Here is a 14,542-nt window from a genome sequence, read left to right on the forward strand (position 1 = left end):
GTACTTGCAAGTTTCTTTCCAAATGAGGCGTCATTCCATTCCTCTAACAGCATCGTACATCATTCATTAATTGCACCTGCTATCTTTCCCTGCGATATTGGCACGTTCTCATGTCCGAGTTGTGGACTCAGTGCTGTGTGTTAAACGAAGGATTGGCTGTTCCTTCTTTACGGTCTAACAAGGGCAAAGATTTCTCAGTGTCAGGTACTGAGGTACGAGTCCTAGTACTGCCAGCCATCGATCACTTATATGACGTCGGTCTTGTATTTTCTGACAAAACAAGTCTTGGCCCGACTCTTGGGTCCATCAATTAAGCTCCGTTACTAGGCTCTGGCGCTCCAACGCGCAATGCTCAACAAAGGGACTGTACTGTGGTGCGCATTTTCTGTACGAACACCTATCAATCATCTTGCAAGCCTATCGTTGGCTCATACTCTACCGTGGCAAGCCATGGACACTGGAGCCAGGTATATAAAGGCCAGCTTTGCTACTAGTTTACACAACACAGGAACGCGATGCGGAGATCTGTTTACGCGAGTTCTCACTGCCATACGTGCGTTTGGACGAATGTCGAAGTCCGCTCGCTTGGATGTGAATACCATCAAGCACATGTCCCCGAAATGTGGCAGCTATTCTTGACGATCATCAAGAGACATCTCCAGCAGGGTCGACGTGATACCCGCAACCACGTAGTATGTCAAGCACGCATGTGTTCACCTGCCATCATACCGCATGCAGCCCTGTGTAGGTGCGTAACTTAACGATTCTGTTGGACAACAAGTGGCTGTCTGCTCTGTTTGTTCTTTATAGCTGATTCGAGTATCATTTTTTTTGCTTTACTTCTCTGTCCTCCATGGCTCTGCTCTGACAGCCCTTTGTACGCTTTTAGCGTGTGCTATCTAATCCATCTTGGTCTTTAATATCTGTCAAGTGCTGTAAACTGTCTATCATGTCAGCCACCGAGCCACCTAGCGCTGAATTTCATTTGACCAAGTCATCTGTCGGCAGCACTGTTCAACCTCTTTGGTCCGCGCCATCCCTAAGGCACGTCTCGCTTAATTGAATGTGTGTGTGTGGGAAGCGCATGATGTATTTCGATACACTAACGTTATGGTATAGGTCACGAGGTCTTGTTTGGAACAAGGCAAAGTCTTGGTGGGGCAAAGTGACGGTTCTCGCTAATAGTAGCTTCGGCTAAGAGCATTTTCCCCCTTGTGGACGACGAGTACCACGAGGTGGCGGATTTTGATCACGTAGCCAAAAAAAATTCACTACCGAGATCATGTCGAGGGTACAAAAAATTGCTTTGGAGTGTTCCATGACCTGTGAAACATGAAGAGCGCAAAAAGTGGTGTGCTGGAGGAGCTACACACAGAAAAACACCCTTGACGATAACAAGTTGCTATTAGTGATTCATGTGTATAATCATGTACGTTAGATAATAATTGACACACACTATGTACATGTAATGAGATGAAAAAACGCGCTGCCATGATTGGCAACTCCCTCCGCTATCGATCACTGCTTGCCTTCACATTTCCGCTTCCCTCAGCATTAGCGCCCTCTTCAGCGCTCACCATACTTGTATCATCTGGTTGCGGTTTCGTCCGCGCCGTCGTCGTCTGCGAGGTTGAAGTCATAGTGTACGTGCTTATGGGGAACTGCGTCCAGATGACAGTCGAGAATATTCCGGGCGATGTCAAAGATCGGTCAAGATCACAATTCTCTTTCAACAATACGCGGTATGCACAGGTGACAATCACCAGGACGTTGCAGACAATAAGACTGACCGCAGCCTAAACAACTATCAGACATTTCTGAGGGATGCGATGAATGGAGGTTGCCTACCCTGACATGCGCGAAGATGAGCGCAGTGCCGAATAACATTGTGGGATAAAAGAGCACTACAGAGAGAGGGATGGTCAAGGCAGTGATTAGAATCGAAGTGCCGAATGAGGATAGGACCAATATTTTTCTGCTACGCGAGAGCCCTACATTTTTCCAGAGTTGTAGTGGCACAGCGACGAGAGCACAATCCGCAATAACGTCCGCTATGGAAGTCAATGTCTTGAGGACGATACAACCATTAAATGAAAAAAGAGACACTGACTGATCAGTTGCGAGAGGGCCACAGAATCAGACATTTGGCACGCGTCGAATATGCATATGTTGATCTTCTGAACCAGCAGTGCGATCCACATGCATAGAAATGATAATGCAATGAGATAAGAGATCCATTTGTGGACTTTACAGCCTGAATGGTTGGAAATTCTGATGATGGAAAAAATCATACTCATGCGTGCCGCCCTGGACAAGTCAGTCAGCACTGGTACGTGATGAATAAGTTGTCGTGTGCACCACAAAACGGAGGTGAAAGCCACTGCGAGGATCCAGGATGGTACTGATATATATGTGAGGCAAATCTTGGAGGGAAAAGTCAAGTAGTGACTAACATTTTGGCGAGGGATAGACCCAGATGCATGCCAGGCAGAGAACTGGGGTCAACAACAGTGGTTAGTTTACCGAATAAAGCAGCATGCAAGAAGAGTTTTACCGTCTGAGATCAGCGAAAGTGCTGCCCATGCATCTTCCCACCAGATGTGATGCGTCCAACCTCTGTAAACAAGCCTGAAGATGGTACACGCTATAGCAATACCGTGGGATACACCTCCCGTGACTTCCAAGGGATACTAATAAACAGAAGAACACAGCGTGATAACTTTTTCAACTCACCGACCAGTCTAGTGGAGGTATATGATGATTCCATATTTATCTGATAGAACAGGGATAAGTGTGAGTTTTATATGCAAGCGTTAGAGGTCAACCATATATGCGACACGGAAGCATTCCTTGTGGACGTTTATCTGATTATCAGGATTCAAGATCGCCCACGGCATTTCTAGTCAGTGATGACAACTTGCAGGGCCACCAAGACCGACCAATTCGCATGGTCTCACAAGATGTAAGGTGCCTGTTACGATGCCATGTCAATCAGTCCTCGTCTCATATGCTTATCCCCCGCATGAACATATGCTGACCATGCGAAGAGAGGCATACTTCTCTTCAGCTTGTTGATCAAAGGGTCACAAGATGAAGCCATCGTCGTAATTGCATACGGATATGATAAGACGTAGTGGACAAAAAGGTCGTGCCATCAAGGGGTAGGCTATCGTCACGCATAAGCTACCCTGGCCTTGGGAGGCTCGGGTGTATATGGCCGTTTTTTCGAGCCTGCGTTGATCGTCCTCTTATCCCAATTCACTCGACGGTCGAGTGACAAGAAGTTTGCGAGTCCAGGTGAATGTTCGTATCCCTGAACCAGCATGTCAGCTGTCATTGACTCACTGGCAAGTGGAAACTTAGTACTCAGTCCATTGTTGGGATCATTACTGATAAAACCGGGAAAGCCTCGTTGGCGGAACCTTGTTGAACAGAGGTCAAAAATCAGTCTCGTCTACAAACAAAGTTCTTCGCTTACAAGTCCAAGCTATATAGCTATAATATTGAATTCTGTATATGTAGATTAAATAGAGATTGTCCCTGTACATGTGCTTCCGACAAGCAAAAAGGATAAAAATACCCGAAAAAACTGGCTGCAGTGACTGTGCTTGGGGTGTTACAACACAATTGCATCACCAGGTAGCGAGATGCTGACAGCCGGGGAACACACTAGTGAAAGAAAGATGCCAAGTCCAATTCATATTCTCTCGTACATGCAGATGTATGCCTTGCTCTTTAAGACTTCGTCCAAAGAGGATAGCCGCACAGTGGTATCACTGATATATGCCCAGTCTCGATGCGGTCGATCTGTGTGAGTTAAGCCCTCAGATTCAGTTCCCGATAACGTCGACTGTTTATCATCCTTCGTGGCTGAAGGGAGGGCAGTGTACGAAATGTAATGACCGCCGAGCTATGGATTCAGTAATGAGATATAGACTCCCTGGTCGATGACAGTCGAGATATGATTCTCACCATATTCCCCATATGTACGACTACGGCATATAACCTATACATACACCGCTCAGAACGTTTGCTCCGACCGCGAACATGCCCTGGCTTGGCATCTGCGTACTCTTCCCGTTTGGGTGCCAAGTAGGGCGCAATGTCGAGATATTCTGGAAATGACACATAATCCTCGAGCTTCTTGAAACTGGAGGAAAAAGACATAATAGGAACTTTTGACATTTGCTGGAAGCGTTTCAGATGAATGACGAGAACTGGCGGAGGCGTGGCAATGAGGTAGCGTTTGTATGCTGCTCGCATGATCACTTTCTTGGACGGAGGCACACCCGTGGAATCAGGAACTTTGGAAAGTGGCTGTAGTGGTACGCGAGGTGTTGGAGAGACTGTGAGGTTCTCTTGAGAGACGTTTGGTGATACTGCCGGTGATACAGCAGTGGAGGAAAAGTCCGAGTAAGCAGATAAATTAGCAGACACCCCACTTTCCTCATCAGAACAGTCTTCGCTCTCCGTTGCGTTAGCAGGGTGTTTCTCCTTGTCATGCTTTGATGTGTGAGCGTGCAAAGAAGAAGCCTGGGATGTATCAGTTGGTGACCTCGTAGTACTGGGTCTGGCCGTCTTGATAGACATCGGTGACTCCGGAGCGGTAGTAGATATCGATGGGATAGGAAGGCCGCCGTAGGTTGCAGGACGAGGCGTTGATGTAGAGGGTAAATGATCATCGTTCGACAGCTCCAAGGAGAGTGGTAAAGATTTAAGAGAATGGGAACCATTAGAGGTATCAAGAGTTGCGTCACCCGAGGATGATCTTAGGGTATCATGGCTATTGGGGGTATCATACAAGGAGGTGGCAGAACTTGAGGGAGATGTTGACAACCTGGGAAGATCAGAAGTATTAAGCATCGGTGTGTGATTCCCATTGGGGTGTCGCGTATGGATGGGCTGATTTTCATCGTCTGAGCTCTCGTTTTCAGCATCGCTGTCAGTGCAGGAATCGGACTCTTGATTCTGGCCGCGCGACCTAGGTTCGTAAACGCCATTGGCGATCTTCCAACAACGATGACATTTGACCATGTTCTCCCCGTCGAGAACCTCGACCGAGGTAAATAATCTCAAGCAATCTTCTAGACCGCCTAGCTGAGGGATCTTCAAAAACATATTCTGAACGGTGGAAGGACCCGTACTAGACTGGTCCTTCGTCTGCTTGAAGATGGAAAACGGACTTGCAGCTCCTCCTGGACTAACATCGGCCAGGATGTCGCGAAGATAAGCTGCTTCTTCAGCACTCAATTTTGGGGGCCTGGGAACTTTTGAACGTTTGCTTGTGATGGAGTGAGCAGGTTGTCGGGGGGAGAGAGGAAATCGGGGTGCGGAAGAGAATGAAGGTGAAGGTGACGACTTTTGCACCGGCGACCATGACCGCTTAACTGCTGCTAGTTGCGCCTGCAGTAGATCGTTGACAGCACTAGAGATGTCGGCTCTCGTTCAGCATTCACGTCAGGAGAGTCGATAGGCTGGACGGTGGGTACTGTAGCGCGAAGATATGGGGATGGAGGGTATAATTCGTCGTCCTTTGCGTTACGTTGGTGCGAAGCGTCATTTCTAGCTTTCTTCTGTTCTTTCGAGCGACGTCGATCCTCCCTAGATTGCTTGGTGAGCCCAACTGATACACTAATCCTTCGCCCAAGCTTTGACCAGCTTTCCGACTTCTCCCTTTTCTCGCGACCATTGCCTAAAGAAGGCTCGCTAATCTCTATGTGTTCGCGTCCCTTGGGTGGGGCTTCAGCTTCTGGAGCCCCGTCGCTACGTAAGTCGGGGGTTACAGCAGGCGAATTGTCAAATTCTGGTGGATGGTGAAGGGCAGTGTCGGGCTGATGTTCAATGTGTAGTTCGGGTTGAGACAGTGATAGGCCTGTTGCGATAGTAATTTCGTTATTGGGTTCGTGGTCCGTATGTTTGTCCACCACAGCAGCCACCTCGACATCCGCCAAATCAATGCTACGTCGTCTATGAGGATCTACGACTTCTGTGTTCTCCATCGAATCTCTATGCGGAGTAGCTGGGACTGAAGAAGAACGTTGGACAGGAATGACGCTAAGGGCCGTCCCGGATATATTGCGCAGTTTCTTGGCGAGCTGCTTCAGCTTGTCCCGTTTACGTTCGCGAGCATAGTCCTCAGCCTTGATGCTTAAGCTGAGGTCGTTGAAGTCCTCATACGTATGGGAAACATGTTTGCAAGCCTGACACACCAGGATGCTGGCTAACCTACCCCCGAAAAGCATATCAACAAATGGCGCTAACGTCTCTTCCTCTGGGGGAGATGGATCAGCATCTGGTGCGCTGGCGATTTGTCCCAGTGGGGATTGGCCAATATGCACACGTTCAGGAGTGTCTGTTTTCAGCGATGCATGTGCCTTTGCAGAAGAGTATTTTTTCTTTTTATGTTTGATAGAAGGTCGTCGCTTTTTTATGATCTACGATACGTCAACAAGCGAACATGCAATATAATCTTACTTCACTCACGTCAACCTCCTCCATCTGCATTGCATCAAGTAGATGTCTAAGAAATTCGTGCGCATCTTGCTGGCGAAAGTCTAGATATTGATCGTATTTCTGGCCAACGGACGCTAAAAGTTCTCTAACATCAAGCGATGAGCAATGATTGTGGTTTAAGCGGACCAACGCTTACTTTGGCTTCAGGTAATTTCTTTGCCGGTCATCTTGCATGGCCCACGCCTGCCGCAAGAGTGTCACAAACAAATCTCCAATGGGTAATCCGGGAGTCCAAGGCTGCTCATAATGACCTGCTAGACCATGTCCATTTGTCAACTCAGGTGATCGGTGGGATGCCACTGGAATTGATGCAGACAGCTGGACTGCGGGAGGGATATCTTGGAATAAGACAAGACGAGATAGATGTTGTGTAGCGATCAGCTATGGAGGAAGTTATTAAAATATGTTCATCGTTCAATGAAACAGACGGCAAAACGAACTCACACCCTGCAACACAGAGTTCATGAAACAAGTATTACCGTGGTTTAACAATCCCGGCGGCAGTAGCGCGTTCTTCTCTCGTTCTTCTCGCGCTTTCCGTGCTCGGTAGATTTCCTGAGGAGTGAGAGACTTTTGCTTCGCCATTATAGACGAGTTCTAGTTGTGACCCGATGACAATTACTGTGAAGTCCAGTACGCTGATAATATCGACTAGAGAGTTGCGCTAAGGGATAACTTGGCGGAAATAAGAATCCTCTTGTAAAATGAAAAGGCCGAATAGATCAGGTCAAGTAGCGCTGCGCCGTAGGTGTCCTTAGATCGCGGCGCCGGCCATCAATGCATAACGATACTGCGTACCGTCAATAATGCTGACACGTAATCATTGAAATCCATCTGTATTTGGCAAGTGAACCCCTCAAAAAGAGGTCGACTCATCTAATGTCTACCTCACGCAGCTAATAGTCATTTAAAGCACTCTGCAGTTGTCGAAGGAGTGTCCCGTTCTCCTCGGCAGTCCCGACAGTGATTCTCAAACATCCATCACATCCAGCCTCTTTTCCCCTGAACCTCACTACAACTCCTTTGTTCTCGGCGAGCTCCGTATAAACCGCGTTTGCCCGAGCGTTGTCAGGAAGTCTGGTTTCTTTATTGAGGATAGGAACCAACAAGAAGTTTGCATCATTGCCGCCAATAACGTCTCCTACACCGAGCGCAGAAAAACTTTCGATAGACTTCTGTAGCTGTTTCCGTGACTCTACGAGCGTTCGACATTTTGACCACATGCTCTGAACTGCCTCTTTGCTCAGCGCAGCGAGCGCTAACTGAGCAGACGGAGTGGAAATGTTATACGGGGCTTTTGTGTTTGTGAGTACTTGAATCAATGGCGGCTGTGCAAGGGCGATACCGAGCCTGAAGGAAATCATTGATGATTCAATACACATACCGATGAACAGGTACCTACCTAATCGCAGCAAGGCCAAAGCTTTTGCTCAAAGTTTGCATTACGCATAGATTTGCATAATCTTCGATTAGGGATACAGCGCTGGCACCCTCGCTGGCAAAATCGATATACGCTTCATCGACAACGACGATCCCTTTGAATGACTCATAGTCCAATATTGCTTTGACAGCTGTCAGACTAATCAAAGTACCCGTAGGGTTCCCCGGGGAGCAGAGGAAAATAAGCTTGATAGAGGGGTCGGCCAGGATGGCCGATTTTATCTACAAGTCGTTGGCCACTTGAGAGACCATGCAAAATGTAACACTTACATGATCAATCAGTAAGCTGAATCGACCGTGATCTCCACCCTCTCCCTCGTTGCCACTCAATTCGAGGTTACAACGGACTATCCCGATATCATTCACTTGCGCGCAAACAGAATACATGCCATAAGTGGGTGGGGTGATCAGAATCTTCTCGTTTACGGGTGCAACGCAAATTCGCATCAAGAGATCAATGACCTCGTCAGATCCGACGCCCAGGAAGACATGGTCCTTCCCCGGTAGCGATCTGAGGGATGCGATACGAGATTTTATCTCATCATGAGACGGATCAGGGTATCGGTTTAAATCTGCGTCTAGAGTCGACGAAAGTTCCTGCTGGATCTGGTTGGACGATCTTGGAATAGAGTGTCCGAGAGCGTTTTCATTTGCATCGAGTAGGATTCCCTTTTGGTAGTCATCGCGTGCACATCGGTAAGGGTGAAGAGCAAGGATATTTGGTCGAATAACTTTTTCGATATCAAAATGCGCAGGTGTTATTAGAGCGGTAGAGGGGGCCAGCCCAAGGATCGGCATGATGAAAAGGTGATATGAAGAGATAAATGCGCTGAAAGAAATCTACGCTGTCGACCGAGTCCGAGTCATTCTGAAGGTTCGGCAAGAATGCCGCAAGATCGAACATAGCATACGTAAATTCCTGCTACCTTTAGGTTTCAATTCCTGTGGATATATAAAGTATTGTTTTTTCACGCCTGTCGTATGTTTTCGCTCACAGTAAGGCAGACCCAATCATCCACGTCCAGCGATCTCAACCGTCAACTGATCACACACCACACCCAGGCTGAGTGCTGTCCGATGCGTCCGATAAAAGGTATAAGTTACGTTCGGTATCGTATAGCCACGATTGATGCCGGGTATTAAGTAGTGCGCTTTCGATAAGGTCTGTCCTATACCTTTTCCAGTCTTCCAATCAGCCATGTTACTGCTGCTGCTGCCTCGCCTACCCATCTCTGACAACACACAGTTCGTCCTCGGTGTTACGGCTTGTCTTGTGGTCGTGGTAGCCATTACTCAGGCTTATCGCCCTAGATCAAAGAATGGCTTTCATCTCCCACCTTCTCCTCCTAATCGGAGACTTATGGGACACTCCCTTCCCCCTCGCAAGTAAGGATCTTCACCTAGTATCGTTCTTGAATGCTAATCATAATCATGTCACATCGGTGCTCAGTCCATTTCTTACTGTAGCAGAATGGATTGATGAATACGGTCCTTTAATTACTATTCGCGCAGCAACTGAGAAAGTCGTTATTATTGGTCGCTACAAAGTTTGTCCCTCTACCCTGAGTTGTGATACCCAGGCTCAACATTTTTCTATAGGCAGTGGTAGACATTATGGAGAAGCAGGGCGGAATGCTGGCTGATCGCCCTCCCATGAATGCTGGACAAATGCTTACCGGTGGATTGTTCATTAGTCTTGCGGGCATTGGGGATAGGTTCCGTCGGATGCGTAGGTTCGTAGTCTGTGTGCCGCGGTATGAAAGTCATTTGACATTGCAACGTGATCCAGAGCCGTTCATACGCATCTCCAACTAAAGCAGCCGAGGCGTATCAGCCTCTGCAGATGTCATTTGCGAAGAACACGGTTCTTAACATTCTTGATGATCCATCCAACTTCCATAACCACGTGTTAAGGTAAGCACTTTTCTAGGTCTGGTATATTACTTTTGCTTACGAATATTTTGAAGTTATGCTGTGATGACGATTTTGAAAGTGGCATATGGAAAGAATACACCGACGTCAGCGACTGACCCCGAAGTCAGAGAGATCCGTCAGTTTATGAATGTATTTACGACAATCGTACGCCCTGGCACTTATTGGGTGGACACGATACCCTGGCTCAGATACCTTCCTTGGTACGGCAGAGAATTAAAAAGAGGGTTTGAGAATTCCCAGAAAGTCTACTCTAGTCATATGAACCGCTTGAAACAAGAATTGGTACGCATCTGTGATCTGCCAGTCTTCGCATGTTATCTCAACTGTCCCGCAGCAGAGTAATGTGGACGTCGGTCATTCGTTCGGGAGATATGTGCTAGAAAATGAACATCTCCTTGGTTTGTCAGAGCTGGAGGCGCATTTTCTTCCTGCCAACATTTTTGCGGCTGGCCTCGACACAGTGAGGCCTGGTTGATCGTTTCCGACAATATGTGGCTGATATCAAGAGTCAGACTGTTGCGACAATATGCACAGTGCTAATGGCAGCTGCATGTTTTCCCGAGGAGCAAGCTAAAGTCCAGGCTGAGCTTGATGAGGTTGTAGGAAGGTACCGTGGTAGGCCTGTAGTATTTTATTGCAGTCCTGGCAGTTCAATGATTTCTTCATAAAAGCACCGACCTTCGCTGACCGACAATCCCTTCCTCTCCTGCACGCCTTCATATCCGAGGCTTTCAGATGGAGACCAGTGACTCCCAATGGTGGATATCTTTATTGTCAGTCCCATACCTGAAGTTCACACCATTCGTACTGCAGGGTTTCCTCACCGAACAACTGAAGACGTGATTTGGGCAAGTTCTCTTGAAGTAATTTGTCGTGTGAATGATAATCTGATGTCCGCTTGGCAGGAAAACTATTGCATTCCCGCCGGAACTACGGTACTCGGTAGCAATTGGTAAATATCGCCCTTCAAACTACGAATGCCTTAACAATTACTTCGTCAGGGCCATCTCGCGAGATTCAGAAGTTTACCCTGACCCTGACGTGTTCAAGCCTCAGCGTTGGATCAATGATCAAGGTGGTTTGAGAGACGATCTCACATTTTTTATCTATGGGTTTGGTCGGCGGTAGGTAGTGTCGTCTTTCGGGATATATTCCCTTTGATCGTCCTTCATTCTAGCGTATGCCCCAGTATACATCTTGCGAACAGGTAAAGATATCCTTCTATGTACATGATCCTCCGAGCTCATTTAGGGCGGTACAGATCGGTGTGGATCAACTCGGCCCTTCTGTTTTGGGCCTTCCAGCTCACTCTAGATCCTACGAAGCCGCTGAATGACATGGGCTTCATGGTGACGCCACATATCCCTTGCCATATTGTGTTCACACCGAGGATTCTAGATGCAGAGATCAGGGGCATCATGGATATTTATCCTGAGGTCAACTCAGATCGAGCAGTCGCTATGTCTGTGTGATATTTCAATATTCAGAATGCTACAAAGTTTGTGTCGTGTAATTGTATGTCGTTTAATATCGTTGATCAATCAGTTTTTCTTTGTTTCGGAGATCGTGTGCAGATATATCACATTCCTACATAGGGAAGGAGCCAAACACGTGCCTTTGAAAGTTGCCTTGAACAATAAATCTAAGAAGGCACTACCCTCTATACTTTGACCAAGCCATCATCGCCAGCAGTGGCCAGCAAATCTGAATGATCTAGGTGAGGGCACCATGAAACAGAATTGATGTCATTGACATTGTGAGCTCCAGATATCCTTGCTAGCAGTTTCGCACTCAGAGGATCCTTGGAATGCTGCATCTCCTGAAAGGGCTTGTCAGTCTTGATGCACCAGAAAATGAGTGAAACATACAGTTATTTCCCAAATATTGATTTTACCTAGCATTTGACCAAGGGGTAGATATCCACTTGAGTGTCTCCAGGGCTCCTTGACTGCCTTACAGTGTTTTGACTCTGTGAGAGAAGAACATAATCCATTGGGAGTGCTGAACTGCTGTATTAGATAACGGTAATGACACAAAGAATGTTGTCGGGGTAGAGAGATTCCATCTGGAGTGATGCCGACATCCTTGAAAATGTGATGCTCCTTGTGAAAGGTATGCAGGGCCTTATCCATGGCATCTAGATCAGACTTGAACAACAGACCAGATAGCAGAAGTCGAGAAAATGATAAAGAGCTCTAAGCACACTTTGGTCACCCCATTTCAGATACCTCTTAGGTTATATTATGCCTATAAGGGTTTTCACCTAGGGGGTGCTTTTTGGATGGTCTGGCCAATGTCTGCTGGTCTTTCCCCAAGTACATAGGGTCCAAAATAAAATATGTTGGACATGGTCCATTGATCAAAATAATTTTTGTGTGGGAAAGACCGCCAGCCAACATTGGACCATACATACATGGTATTTTCCCATGGTGGAGGGGTGTCAGGGGTCCTCTTACCACCCAATTTTTTGCACCAAAAAATGAAAATTTTGGGTGCGTTCTTGGCACCTAATATGCAAGCCAATGGGTCACATAATGATTATAATTACTATTAGATATGTCTATGAAATAGTATTAGAAAACACAAAATGATCATTCATTTACTGCCCCCCACCCACCATCAGCCAAGGATCTCTCCCTTCTGAAAATGATCATTCATTCATGCCCCCCCTCCCTCAGCCCAGGATCTCTCCCCTCTGAAAATGATCACACATTTACCTCACACTGATATGTCTATAAAATCTCCTACACCTATAGAATCATCACTTGGGGATCACACTATTCAGATATTGATCCACCAATGCCTGGTCTCAGCTACTTGCCTACACCTACAGAGTCATGACTTGGGGATTGCACTATTCAGATATTGATGTGCCAGTGCCTGGTCTCAGCTACTCATCTATGCCTACAGAATCATCACTTGGGGATTGCACTATTCAGATATTGATCTGCTAGTGTCTGGTCTCAGCTACTTGCCTACACCTAGTATTATCATGGCTCGGCTATGGTCAGCTCCGGTTTGGCATTTGCTAGTTTGCCAGAAGTTTGGCAATTATCGTGAGCCAAGCCACTGATTAGTGACTTGGTCTGATTTGTAAGCCATGCAAACTGGTTTCAACCAAAAATGTGTGAACCTTGGCTTGAACTGCTTTAAGCTGGCTCAAGCCAGTCCAGGCCAAAATGCAAAAGTGGCAGTTGGGTGGCAGAATATTAATCACTTTCCTCTCAGTTAGTTGATTTCACGTTATTTTCTACTTAGACTATTGTATACATCATGGATAAGGTCCCTACTCGAGTTGATGGAAGGTTTAGGCTGGGAGATGTGTTGGGGTTTGGCTCGTACGGTATGTCATTCCCATATCACTGACTACATGTTGATTCAACATTTGGACTGCATTTAGCTGTTGTGTATCGTGCACGGAATATCATCAAGGATAACTCAGTCACCATCAAGCTTGAACCTATCAACCACTCATCTTCCATGCAGCGTGAATATTGCATTTTGAAAAACCTTGAAGGTGGTATTGGGATTCCCCGTGCCCTTTGGTTTGGTAGGGAGTCGGCATATCACGCTCTAGTTCTTGACCTCCTTGGGCCATCACTGCATCATATCTTCCTTGCCCACAACCAAAAATTTAGCTTTGACACTGTTGTGAATCTAGGAGACCAGCTGGTCAGTCGGTGTGTGTATTGCCATCGCACGTGCAGATCGCTAACCCCATCTCCCAGATTTCATGTCTTGAATATATTCATTTGCATAATTACATCCACAGTGATATCAAACCACAGAATGTTGTGGTGGGCCTTGGCGATTTGAAGCACACTGCCTTTCTCATCGATTTCGGCACCGCAAAGGAATTCTGGAACACATCGACCGGAGTTCATATACCATTTCACCAAGGTCAACATCTTACCAGCACTCCTGCATTTGCATCAATCAATGATCATTTGGGACTTGAACTGGGTCATCATGATGACCTTGAGTCACTCACATACATGTTAATATACTGTTTGCAGGGCTCTCTTCCATGGTTGACCAGTGACCAAGAGAAGCTTTCCAGCTCTTCCATACTTAAGCGCAAAGTCAACACTACCATCAAAGTTTTGTGTCAAGGAATTCCTGTCCAATTTGCAACAATTCTCATTTACACGCTGTCTTAATAACCGAGGGTCTTATATAAAGTCGTGTAAATGTAATGACACCACAATTACACTTTGGATAAGACTGCTTGCCAGTCCTCGATTAACACGGTCTACGACTTTTCCTATTTCGTGGTAGATAACGTGTGAGTTCTTGGGAGGCTCGCTAAACTAATCTTTTTATAAAGATCAACCTAGCCGGAGCTTTACTTTTCTTTATTGAAACTCAAATCTCTTGTCTAGGAATAAGCTTCTAGACACGTAATTCGGTTTCTGGAATGTATTTGCCTAGGAAATCTCCTTCTAGGCTCTGGACTTGGATACTGGAACTAGTGAGACGTGGTCTCAAATATATGAAATATGACCAAGATCGCTTGGTCTATGGACACCTGACTGTGAGACAATGGTCTCAAATATACGATATATGTTCAAGATCGCTTGAACAAAGGGGACTATAACTTGACCAAGATCGCTTGGTCTATGGGACAACTAGTGAGACGTGGTCTCAACAATAT

General features: G+C 46.5%; 6 protein-coding genes across 6 annotated transcripts; 2 read left to right on the forward strand and 4 right to left on the reverse strand.

The window, feature by feature from the left end:
* Nucleotides 1–1,075: 1,075 nt before the first annotated feature.
* Nucleotides 1,076–3,074, reverse strand: EDB93DRAFT_766693 (uncharacterized protein). Its single transcript, XM_041457388.1, has 8 exons — nucleotides 3,058–3,074; nucleotides 2,734–2,971; nucleotides 2,555–2,677; nucleotides 2,454–2,495; nucleotides 2,359–2,401; nucleotides 2,111–2,307; nucleotides 1,849–2,051; nucleotides 1,076–1,796 (listed from the first exon to the last, which is right to left on the reverse strand). Exons 2-8 carry the CDS (start codon nucleotides 2,765–2,767, stop codon nucleotides 1,512–1,514), a joined length of 927 nt encoding a protein of 308 aa, XP_041304367.1. The 5' UTR covers nucleotides 2,768–2,971; nucleotides 3,058–3,074; the 3' UTR covers nucleotides 1,076–1,511.
* Nucleotides 3,075–3,697: 623 nt separating this feature from the next.
* On the reverse strand, nucleotides 3,698–7,098 carry EDB93DRAFT_1091233 (peptidase C19, ubiquitin carboxyl-terminal hydrolase 2; the record flags this gene model as incomplete). The annotated part of the gene is made up of 6 exons (XM_041446338.1): nucleotides 3,698–3,910; nucleotides 3,973–5,382; nucleotides 5,427–6,434; nucleotides 6,484–6,598; nucleotides 6,650–6,894; nucleotides 6,958–7,098. The coding sequence occupies 6 exons, from the start codon at nucleotides 7,096–7,098 to the stop codon at nucleotides 3,698–3,700; spliced, it is 3,132 nt and encodes a 1,043-aa protein (XP_041304368.1).
* Nucleotides 7,099–7,409: 311 nt separating this feature from the next.
* Nucleotides 7,410–8,751, reverse strand: EDB93DRAFT_1106632 (pyridoxal phosphate-dependent transferase; the record flags this gene model as incomplete). Its single annotated transcript, XM_041447637.1, has 3 exons — nucleotides 7,410–7,863; nucleotides 7,916–8,175; nucleotides 8,224–8,751. 3 exons carry the CDS (start codon nucleotides 8,749–8,751, stop codon nucleotides 7,410–7,412), a joined length of 1,242 nt encoding a protein of 413 aa, XP_041304369.1.
* Nucleotides 8,752–9,151: 400 nt separating this feature from the next.
* Nucleotides 9,152–11,360, forward strand: EDB93DRAFT_1242268 (cytochrome P450; the record flags this gene model as incomplete). Its single annotated transcript, XM_041451989.1, has 13 exons — nucleotides 9,152–9,339; nucleotides 9,404–9,500; nucleotides 9,553–9,686; nucleotides 9,745–9,867; nucleotides 9,921–10,170; nucleotides 10,223–10,348; nucleotides 10,395–10,503; nucleotides 10,560–10,646; nucleotides 10,702–10,736; nucleotides 10,794–10,840; nucleotides 10,890–11,012; nucleotides 11,066–11,095; nucleotides 11,150–11,360. 13 exons carry the CDS (start codon nucleotides 9,152–9,154, stop codon nucleotides 11,358–11,360), a joined length of 1,560 nt encoding a protein of 519 aa, XP_041304370.1.
* A 279-nt stretch (nucleotides 11,361–11,639) lies between these two features.
* On the reverse strand, nucleotides 11,640–12,077 carry EDB93DRAFT_1302429 (uncharacterized protein). The gene has a single exon (XM_041454702.1). It carries the CDS (start codon nucleotides 12,018–12,020, stop codon nucleotides 11,721–11,723), a length of 300 nt encoding a protein of 99 aa, XP_041304371.1. The 5' UTR covers nucleotides 12,021–12,077; the 3' UTR covers nucleotides 11,640–11,720.
* Nucleotides 12,078–13,161: 1,084 nt separating this feature from the next.
* Nucleotides 13,162–14,048, forward strand: EDB93DRAFT_1253692 (doubletime; the record flags this gene model as incomplete). The annotated part of the gene is made up of 3 exons (XM_041453493.1): nucleotides 13,162–13,231; nucleotides 13,289–13,560; nucleotides 13,617–14,048. 3 exons carry the CDS (start codon nucleotides 13,162–13,164, stop codon nucleotides 14,046–14,048), a joined length of 774 nt encoding a protein of 257 aa, XP_041304372.1.
* Nucleotides 14,049–14,542: the final 494 nt, after the last annotated feature.

This window comes from Suillus bovinus, assembly GCF_016758785.1.
Source record: "Suillus bovinus strain UH-Sbo-P2 chromosome Unknown EDB93scaffold_62, whole genome shotgun sequence".
NCBI classification, from domain to species: Eukaryota; Fungi; Basidiomycota; class Agaricomycetes; order Boletales; family Suillaceae; genus Suillus; species Suillus bovinus.

Excerpts from the sequence above, each read along its gene's own strand:
- EDB93DRAFT_766693 (XM_041457388.1), bottom strand. The coding sequence starts at position 2,767 with ATGGAATCATCATATACCTCCACTAGACTGGTCG. Across the intron at positions 2,308-2,358 it reads GCTTTCACCTCCGTTTTGTG|GGCGGCACGCATGAGTATGA; the intron begins GTGCACACGACA and ends TGACTTGTCCAG. Across the intron at positions 2,052-2,110 it reads GGCCCTCTCGCAACTGATCA|CGGACGTTATTGCGGATTGT; the intron begins GTCAGTGTCTCT and ends TGACTTCCATAG.
- EDB93DRAFT_1302429 (XM_041454702.1), bottom strand. The coding sequence starts at position 12,020 with ATGGATAAGGCCCTGCATACCTTTCACAAGGAGCATCACATTTTCAAG.